Source organism: Etheostoma spectabile, chromosome 7 (genome assembly GCF_008692095.1).
Source record: "Etheostoma spectabile isolate EspeVRDwgs_2016 chromosome 7, UIUC_Espe_1.0, whole genome shotgun sequence".
Classification (NCBI taxonomy): domain Eukaryota; kingdom Metazoa; phylum Chordata; class Actinopteri; order Perciformes; family Percidae; genus Etheostoma; species Etheostoma spectabile.
In genome coordinates, this window is record NC_045739.1 from 20,441,221 (window position 1) to 20,452,068 (window position 10,848).

General features: G+C 38.1%; 1 protein-coding gene across 1 annotated transcript in view; it reads right to left on the minus strand.

Annotated features, from left to right (window-relative positions):
• LOC116692536 (copine-9-like) overlaps window positions 1–10,848 on the minus strand; it is an 83,328-nt gene that overhangs the window by 11,356 nt on the left and 61,124 nt on the right. The window contains 8 exon segments of the mRNA XM_032520907.1: window positions 470–527; window positions 1,216–1,318; window positions 5,580–5,707; window positions 6,211–6,392; window positions 8,686–8,732; window positions 9,162–9,204; window positions 9,207–9,225; window positions 9,499–9,552. Of these exon segments, the coding sequence (XP_032376798.1) occupies window positions 470–527; window positions 1,216–1,318; window positions 5,580–5,707; window positions 6,211–6,392; window positions 8,686–8,732; window positions 9,162–9,204; window positions 9,207–9,225; window positions 9,499–9,552 (634 nt within the window).

Sequence of the window (10,848 nt, forward strand, 5' to 3'; positions counted from 1 at the left end):
GAGTTACCCTGCAGAGATCTGAGGAGCAGTTGACCATAGTCTTCATCAAATTGTACAGAGTTGACGGACACTTAGAATATCAATCTGAACCTTTCAGTGGCAAAACAAGCACTTTTATGAAGAATTATTATTATTATTGTTGTTTTGCCACTGCCGACTGCAGCAATCTCGCTTAAGACTGGACCAATGTCAAAGATTGTTTTTCGCATCAGGCACTTAGACACAAAAACGTAGGAAAATAAGGTCCAGGTTGAAAAAAAAACAGTAGTTACCCTTTAAAGTGGATCCTCTGTGTGTTTGTCATGTAAGAAGCATCTCCACTGCATGTCTTTGACACTGACTGAACGTTTTTTTGTCTTTAGATAAAGTGATTTCTTGTCCTCTACAGCATACAGCCCACTAATGAAGTCGTGTTTACTCATGTTGACATTAAAAATGATGAATCTGTTACTAAAAATGGAATACTCACCATCAAACTCAGCAGGTCCAACACCTACGATAATTATGGACAGGGGCAGTCCTGATGCCTGTGCAGGAGACAAAAGGAAATTGAATACTTAGTCCATATGATTCAGTATCCTGAGGATGCAGTAGGACGTATAAGCTTTGGGTGAACAAGCTTAAAAGAGTGATGAATTATTTTGGTGTAGTGAGCATCATCTTGCAGAACTAAGTGTGGATTCAAGCTTGTTAGTCATTTAATCTAAAAGGTGAAGTTATTAACCTGACCCAATATCCAAAGTTTAGCAGCAACGAATGGTAGTAGGATTTAATGCAAATATATGAGACTTCATCTATTTTACACTGTACATGTAAGATACTTAGGAGGGAGTTATATGACAAACAACTTGCTTTTTTGAAAACAATTTTTGAAATAATTATTGACTTCTGCACAAAAATTGAGATTAATCACAATTAGAGCAAACATTTAAAATTTCCTCTAGAGGACTTGAATCTTGAAAAGAAAACCATAGTTTTGCATTTCCACTTTATCACGGAGGTTTTACCTCCGTAATAAAGTTTATATACTGTATAACATATGGATGTGGTTTCCGTGACGTCACCCACACACACACATAATAAAGAGGAGACTGAGATGAACATCAGTAGCAGTAAATGAGAGAAAAGCACTGCTATCCATCAGTCTTTGCACATGTTTGTTTACGTGTGTGTGTGTGTGTGTGTGTGTGTGTTTGTGTGTGTGTGTTTACTCACATTGACCACAGCCTCTTTGGTCTGCACCATGTCAGATATCACTCCATCTGTGATCATCAGTAGGACAAAGTACTGAGAACCATCTGTAATCTCTGTTGCACAGCTGGGGAACGAACACACACACACACACACACACACACACACACACACACACACACACACACGCAAATGCACACGCACGCACACACAAAAATGAATGTACCCAGGTTAGAGGTTACATTCTGCTTGTGCATCTGAATAGCAGACTACTAATGAAAACACAAAGCCCACTTGCCAAAAAATATTCCATAGTCAGTGGCTGAGGACTTTTGCTTCCAAAATGTCAAATCAAGCTTTTACCATTGAAGTTGAACTTATTACAGTTTACTGGAATTGTACCTCGTATCATTATTATGTGACAAATGAAGTGCAATCCATTTATCTCGGCACTCGGAAGCCGGAGCTGGCAATGACGTCACACCTGAGTTGACCGCGTTCCCTTACACTGCTCATATCATGCTCATTTTCAGGTTCATAACTGTATCTAGAAGTTGCACCAGATCAGATTTATGTGGTTTAATTTTCAAAAAACCAAGTCCAAGTACAAATGGAATGCACTATAAAACCAATTGATTGATTGATTGATTGATTAAATGATGCACAGAAACCTATTTTTCTGAGGCTTTTACCTCCCTGACGTTATGTTTGCCACACCGAGTCACTCGCATGGTCTCTTTATTTCTCCTCTCTAGATTTTAAAATATGAATGACTTTTGGAAAATACTCCACTGATCATATCACCTGAGAGACGGCACCATTGCCATATTTTTTTGTTTATAAAGCCATACTGGGTAAACTTCATACCTTTCCAATCTCCTATCACTTACCAACAGCTGAATTTTGCTCCATCAGATGTCTCGACGAGGCACCCAGATTTTCTTAAGAACTCGGTGGAACAGCTTTTTTCTTATTTTGCACACTTGTCATTCAGAACCCTTCAGAACGCACAACAGCTTAATGATTTGGTCTCCTTGGTAGAGTTCAAAGCTCTGGTAAAAAACACTACAGAGTGTGTTACACCACTCAGACGGAGAGGCTGATAGTAGTGTATAAAAGTGCAGTTTTATTCCTTCACAGTAGGATTTATCACACAGCGAGTTCAGGGGTTCACTACCGCAGACACACAAACCGTGTTTCTTTCTATTTCCCACGGCCTCGACTACCGCCTGAAAACGTGTCTTCTTCTAACATATTGCAGCATGTTGTAAAAACAAATCACTACACAGGTAGCCCCCTAGGGTGAAGAAATGTATAACTTATAATAAAACTACAATGAATTACTAAACAGAATACAGATCGATTATGTGTTATATGTAAACCAAACAAAGTACTTTCAATAGGGGTATTGCCAGGTGCTACAAGTGCAACTGCAAATCCTAAACCGAATTTTATATTATGTATGGGTTGTTTCTCATCTGGTTTTCATTGTCCCTTGTCTGATTTTGAACTGCTCTATTTTATAATTTTTGTAACCTTGTAATGGTTCAATATCTTGTCTAGGTCTTTCTTGAAAAAAATGTTTTTAATCTCAAGGGACTTCCTGGTTAAATGAAGGTTAAAAAAAGTTAAATTGGTACACTATAAGAGTTTCAAAGTGTTGTGCCTTTTGTCACCATTACACCAACAAAACCACAAGAGCAAAACTGTAAGGAATGGATTCAGTAATGTTTTTATCTGCTGTAAAGTAAGTGGCAAATGCCTGATTAATGATCTACCACTACTAATTGTCTTACTCTGTACAATAGTAACCTATGCCAAGGAGCACATCGCAGCTAACTACATTATCTCTGTGGCACCCCATTAATCACATATGAAAACCTTTATTATAACCCCACTACGCACATTTAACTTTGGGACCCTTGGGGTACCTTTTGATTTAAATGTAACAAAAAAGCTCAATTAAAATGACTCTGATCTCCTTACACACACCATGGCAACCCCTTTGTTCTTGGATGCCGTTTCCATGGCAGGCAACAGAGTTGTTCACTGCCTAAAACCTCAACCTTTAGTGACAGAGAAACCCTTCAAAAATAACAAGCACTGATTAAAAAACAGCATAAAAGAAAACTACATGACCCTGCTTCATGTTTTCCCCCATTACCCCTTTCTTAGGTTCAGTGAGAAAAACAAATGAATACTCTTCTGGAATTATATCAAGCCAGAGCTGATATTTGGCAGTGTTTGAAAACGTAGATATATATGTGTGTGTGTGTGTGTGTGTGTGTGTGTGTGTGTGTGTGTGTGTGTGTGTGTGTGTGTGTGTGTGTGTGTCCTTCACCTGCTGTTCAGCGGGAAGGAGACAGGATCTACCAGTGACTTAGCTGTTCCACCTGGCTGAACATGACATTGATCCGTGAGTCTATGTTTCTGTGTGTGTGTCTGTATGTGCGTGGGCAGTATTTGTGTGCATGTGTATGGGACTTCAGCCTTATGTTACGATTTGTGTGTGTTGGCACCTATTTCCTTCTTCTTCTTTTTTTTCCCGGTGGGTGATATACGCCTCTTGCTGCTCGACACAGTAGTGTCAAACACAGGGTGGGATGAGAAAAAACAACGGAGAATTGATAATTCAGTGCAGTGACACGTAGGCCAAAAGGTCTAAAACTGCTGGTCTAACAAAAAGGTTCATCAATGTTTTTTTTCACAAGAAAAACAGGGACTTGTGGCAGTACCTGTGGCAGCAGAATCTTTGTTTTTTTTAGTAACCTTATATTAATCTTAAAACTTGCCATTTAATGTAGGTTGTAGTTTGAAACATGCAAAAATGAAAAAAGACATCATCAGCTCATTCCGTTAGCTGGCCATTGGCTCATATGTTTAATGCCCATAGACAGAGATAAAAAGAGATGGGTGAGCAGCGCTAGTGGCTGGTTATGATTCAGATTTAAGATCTAAGATTGGAATTATCTCCTTTCAACCATAACTCAAAAGGTTTTGGTTTCCAAAGAAATAGTGCTCAAAAGTATGGAGGTCAATCGCCATCCAAAGTCAATAACCATTATATTATTTCAAAATTATCCATTTTTAACAAAGTTTTTGAATCATTCATGAACTCACAAATTAAATGAAATGATGCAAAATCTGGTCTTAGGTCAGGACACATTACACACACTGTTAATGTTGATTATTGAAAACAGTAAAGATCACAAAGGTTGTACCCCACACTCTATATTAACTGTTCTGTTTTCAGTTTACGTAAACAATTAAGGTACATCCTGCCAGTGAGTGTTTATTTGTATGAAGATGATAGAGTAATTTATCCAGTTGCCCCGCGTCAAAATCACTGACCTCCAGAATGCCTTCCACAAACTGCAGTTATCATTTTACCAATTAACTTTGATGTGCAACAAACTCTAATATACCCTACTGAAACTTTCTACAGAAAGCAAGTCCATTGTTTATGAAAGGTCTACAGTATAACATTACACTTCAGTAGGGTTTCTCCCTACAGATATCTTGGAATGTTGTTGAATGACAAATTAGTGCCATACTCACATTGATAACCTTGTTAAGAAATGTATGCCCTAATCTTTTTTTTTTTTTTTTTAATTCCCTTCAAAAGCAACTGCAAACTTTCATTGATTGCCATATGTACAGTATTTTTGACAGTTTCTCTGCTACATGAATTAACTTCTGGATTCTAGATGGGAAATTAAATATTCAGATAAAAGAAATGCAAAATTAAGCCGCTTTTCCCTAAAATAACCTTTTCTCTGATGCCACACTTTAAGGGATAAAAAAAACACAGATTTTTAGCTAAAGGGATGCTGTAACCTCCCTAATCCTGCACATGTTGAGTTGCCCCCCGTGGTTAGCGTTAATAAATAAATTTCTAATCTGGTGTAAAAGCTTCTTGTGAGTCATGTCACTAATAAGCTTTGATCAAAACCCAGTCAAAAATCCAGATCTGAGACAAATAGCCAACAAAGTTCCAAAGTTGTTGTTGCACCTAGAGAAAACTAGCTTTAAACAGTAAAGACATGTGGAAACATGCATTTTAGTGTGCCAACCTACAACACCCATTTAACCTTCTTTTTTCTACTTCTTTGCATTATCCCTTGTTTCTGGCGGACATCCATTTTTTAAACAAAACCTTCCTGTGTAACGCATTGTATGATGTCATGTCCCTTGTCACTTATAGTGTTTGGAGACCAGACATTTTCATTTGTGATTCCTCCTGGTGAAAGATCTTGTAGTGTCAGTCATGTAGTGTGAAAACTACAACGGCTTCAAGACCCCTGCTGTGACTGACGACTTTTAAAGTCATGTCAGATAAGCTTATATATTAAATGTATAAAAGAACACCTATGTATTTTCAAACTTACTTTGCCACTTTGTTGATAACAGGTGCAAAATTGGTGGGTCCATACAGCTGCACCGTCCTCAGGCTCTGGAAATATGCCTCCAGAACCCCCTCTATGCCCACACAGTTTGGATTCTCAGCGTCACCATTCTGCAACAAACAGCATACAGCCCACTTATGAAGTACACAGTGTACATTCACACAGTCATTGTACAAACAATTATAATTAATTGGGCAATGCAGAAAACAAGGAACATCATTCCATCCAAAGCACATAACTACAAAAATATGTTTACACTTCCAATTAAAGAAAATTTTACATATCTTAGATATGTTGCTGTGTTGATAATGTGTGATGATATCAAAAAAAATGTCAGAATTGAAGCACCAAAGGCAATACTATTGACTAAAAGCAAAACTTGGCATCACAACAACCTAGCATCCAGCAGTTTCTAACTGGTTGCCCTGATCCCTCAGAGGGATGCAAGGAGGAAGTGGAGGGGATGCTGGGAGATTCCAGCTGGCAAGCAGATGAGCAAACTCAGCGACAGCTCCTGGTCCTAACCACACCATGCTATGGGTGGACTATTTGTGCGTGTGTCTTGTATGTGTGAATTCATGTGTTTGTGTGTGCGTTAACATGTGTGTCTTACCAGTGGGAAGCCGTGGGAGATTTTGCCATCAGGGGGCAGCTTAGCCCCGAAACCATAGGCAGGAAAGAGCTTGTCACTGTCGTAGTCCTGGATAATTTCACCTACTGCCTTCAAGGCCATGGCATATGCATTCATTTGGTAGGGACTCATATAATGGAGGGAGGTGGGCTGGGAGGGGTTACCTTGGAGGAGGACGACACACACACACACACACCACCACACACACACACACACACACACACACACACACACACACACACACAGTAAACAATAATATGTCTTGCTTCTTTTCTCTGTGTAGTTTTCCCCTGCAAAATACAATGTACAGTATGTCCCCAGTGTAGCACAGGAGATGATTCATGCTAAGAATTCTTATATGCTTTATCTCCTTTCGACCACGCTTCACAAAAGACCTTTGAGCTTTTGCATTTTTAATTGCTATAGAGACAGGCTATGACTGTGATGAACTACATTAAGAATCGTGGCATTGGGAGTCATATTTGACACTTGCAGAAATGGAAAATCAAAGAGTCATGTAAATAGAATTATTATGGGGGAGTTATCAGTAAATGCAATCATGTGCTTGTCTTACACAACTGTTTCAATATTGTAAGTAGTAGAATTATTACACACATGTATACATAGCCAAATTTGACTGAATGACAATGCTGACTTCTCCCCTTGGGTTTGGAGTCTCTCCTCCATTATGGAAGTGCCCTGCTTTAAAGGGAATGAAAGGAGGGGGATGATTTGATTAGCCACAATAGATGCCAGCTCCTAACACACCTACTGATAATGTATTCCTCCTAATCCCATCTAGCTTCCAACAGCGCCACAGGTGTACCGCGCCTCTGGCCCTGAAAATACCAAACACATTCACCACACTCTGTGCACCTTGCACGGTCGACTGCACTTTCCATCATGTGAAAAACAGAGGCTAAATGTAACAATTTATTCAAGACAGAGTTGTTCCCAAAATGACATACACTGGTGTATCTGTCATAGAAAATGAGAAAGGTCATGTTACATTACAGAGGAAAAAAGGCACAATTGCTTTTCACGCCAAAGTATTTTCTGTCCTTAATAATTAAAAACACAAAACTCGAATAGTGTCATTTTAATAGTTTCACACAGAGAAAAATACAACCAGTGATATGAATGGAAATCACACTAACAAAGTGGAGTGAGGTACACTGTCTGGCAGTCATGTTGCAGTCTTCATGTCTTGTACAACAATGTACTGCCAAATGTACAGTATAACTCCAACTTTGCAAACAATACTAAAAATAATTGCTTTCCTCTGTGTCATTGAATTTGAGTGGAAACTAATTTCTGCAGCAAGGGCCAATTGTGTAATTTGTTGAATACAACTGCTTTGCAAATAACTGTAATATTGTTTAACTAAAATTATATTTTTCAAGCTTTTTCAGGCTTTTAGTTTATTGCATCAGGAACCTAGATTTGGATCTGGCCGACTGTTCTCAGTATTTTACCCTACTAAAACTGACATTACTGTGTTGAAAAGAACTGATTTCCTTTCAACATATTCCATAAATAACTACAGCATATACAAAGTACTAGCATCTGAATAAGGTAACTAATAACTTGTCACAATATGTGTTAGATCAATAGAAAAAGTGGGCCCAATCAGTTACCCTGTGGTACATCAGTCTTACTCTGGAACAGAGGTGAAAACTGAACTGAAACCAGGTTAGGGCAGTGGGCTTGAGAGGCTGATGTACAACTGAACTGACCGTCATTTAATAAAAGTTTTACAAGTATGTTTCTTTTTCTAATGTGGTCTATGTAGTCCCTTTGAATGCATTGTCTTGTAAACTTTAAGAGGGACATGTAAAACAAAAGTTAATAGATTTACCCAAGATTTATTTGCTAGCTATCTTTGGCAGGTAAACAAAAGCTACGCAATTAAAAAATACTAATTTATGTGGTGAAAACGTGGGGGAGGTGATTTTTTGCCTAGAGCTAGACGAGTAGATTAATACTTATATTAAGCTTGAAAGCCAACAGGAAATTAGTTTGGCTTAGCATAAAGACTGGAGGCAGGAGAAATTGCTATTCTGGTGATGCCAAAAGCTCACACATACACCTACAAACACTTCTAAAGCTTACTGATTAAGACATATCATGTTTGTTTAATCCGTACACAAACAGAATTGTGAAAATGACAATTGAGGCTTTTAATAATGAATAACCATTATCCCATAAGGCCAAACTATTAATTTACCACTGGTTATGGAAGACAAATGATTCATAACTGGGAATTCATATGGTGGTTCTGCAAGCTGGGAGGGTCTTGTTTTATATTTTAATGGATGATCACATCTGGTCCAACTGTGTTTTGATTTAATGACAGGTAGACAGTGAAGAGCTATAAAACACACATGCACACCACAATAAATTAAAATACATGTAAAAGATAGGCATGTATCTGAAACGCACCAGTAAGTGACTTACCATTGGATGCTGTAAAGTCTATAGCCACTGTGAAGTTCAGTTGGGTTCTGTTGCAAAGAAAATGAGAAGAGGAAAACAACAAAGATCACACACTTCCATACACTTAGTACACACTGTATCTACAACACACATACACACCAGCTCAATCAAGTGCAATGGAATCAGTTTACTGGTTCACTGGATAATCAGTATGACAGGACGATATTCCCTCCAATGTCATGAAGGCCTAATTGGGTAAAACAAATGGACCTAGTAATTGAAAGTGAATGAACTGAATACATTAGGTATTTACAAATGAGATTAACCGATACAAACTTCCCCCAAAATGCACCCTTCAGTGCCTATATGAATTCAATCTGATGCTCATAATAGAGCTTTTGGGATTTTCATTTAGTATCTTCGGAAAACTCCACACGCACGCAAACAACCAAAATGCTGGCTATTGACACTAACTGTGAGTTTAATTATTCTTCCACTCACCCCCTCGGATGAAATCCACAAAGGTATACTCTGACTCAACTTGAAGGACAGCAGAGTTACCTGTGAACACACACACACACACACACACACCCAACACACACACACACACACACACACACACACACACACACACACACACACACACACACACAGAAAAGGGACCAGGGAAATGGGCCAGGTAGTTGGTTGAAAAAAAGACAAACAGATGGCCAGACAGGAAGAGAGTCAGTTAGACAGAAACAGATGTAAGAGGTAATGATACCTATATAAATATATAACACTTAATGTACCAATAAAGAGAAAATAGGACATGGTAGAGGTGGGTGTACTCACAGTTCCAGAATTGATGTATTTCTTTTTTTTGCCTTTCTTCTTGGGATTCAAAACCTGCAGGTGATAGGCAAATATAATTTAGTGATTCATAGGATACTTGTACAACCACTTCATACCCTGGAATGATGTTTAATAATGAACATGAATAATTCAACACATTTCTAATACAGGCAGCGCATGAGTTTAAACTGATATTATGTTTTTTTTATTATTTCTGCGTATATAGAGAGTAGAGGGAAATATTTAAACCATTACAAATGTGACTAATACACTTTCTCTTCTACTTTAGGACAGATCCTCATTATATATGTTTGTATTATTATTTTTAGCATTGTCATTATATTTTTTATGCTGCAGAAGTATCATGAATTGGTTTGCTTAGACCAAAGTATTCCTCTGTAGAGCAGGTTTTAATATTACCTTGTACGGGAGCTGGGTTATCGGGAAATGAGAAGATCACACAAGAAATTGCGGGACGACATATCACATGAAAATCCATCTTGTCAGGTTTCAATTAATAAGTTTGTGTCCCAACGTCAGACTGAGCCAATCGGCGACCCGTGAGGAGCTACTGGCAGCTAGGCGTGGTATAAGTGACAGGGACGACCATGAATGTTCACAGACAGATGGGTTATCCAATCACCTGCAAGCTATTTTCTGAAAGTGCCCGCCTTGATCAAAACAGTTTCCAATGACAGCTTCTTTTGATGGTTCTGTGTAACAAAGGTTAGTTTTATTTAAGCTGTGGGCATTTGTGGGTTTTTATTCCCAGCACAACTAGTAAAAAGTTCTTGACAAGTATTGATTTTGTTTAAAATTACCACAGCCTTAAAAACCCTGAATATTTACCAAAACTCAAAATGTACTTAGAAATGTACCTGAAACGTATAGACTACCCTCATTAAAGTTTTTAAATAAAAAATACAGTTTTTCTCAATCGCTTTGGCACAATCGTCGAATGACTATTAAACTATGTCAAACTATATGACTATTTAAATGAACACTCGGTCAGTTGTTCACATGACTTTAGTCATTTATAGTTGCTTTGGACCAAAATGCACTGAGTAAACCTTGCAGATAGAAATAGTTTGGTTATTGAATCATATTACTCTTCAATGTTCATTGTGGTAAACCCTACATGCAAAATAGAGCAACAAACAGTCACAATAACCTGTCACACACATATAATAGATACAGTACATTATAGTTATGTGGTATTGTTGTAAAATGTGTCAGGTGGATAAACTTTGGCTGGATTGGGATTTACTGTAATTTACTTACAATGTAGAGCAACCAAACAAAAATAGGGGACAGTTAAGGATATCACAGAAGGTTTTTGGAGGGTGGGGG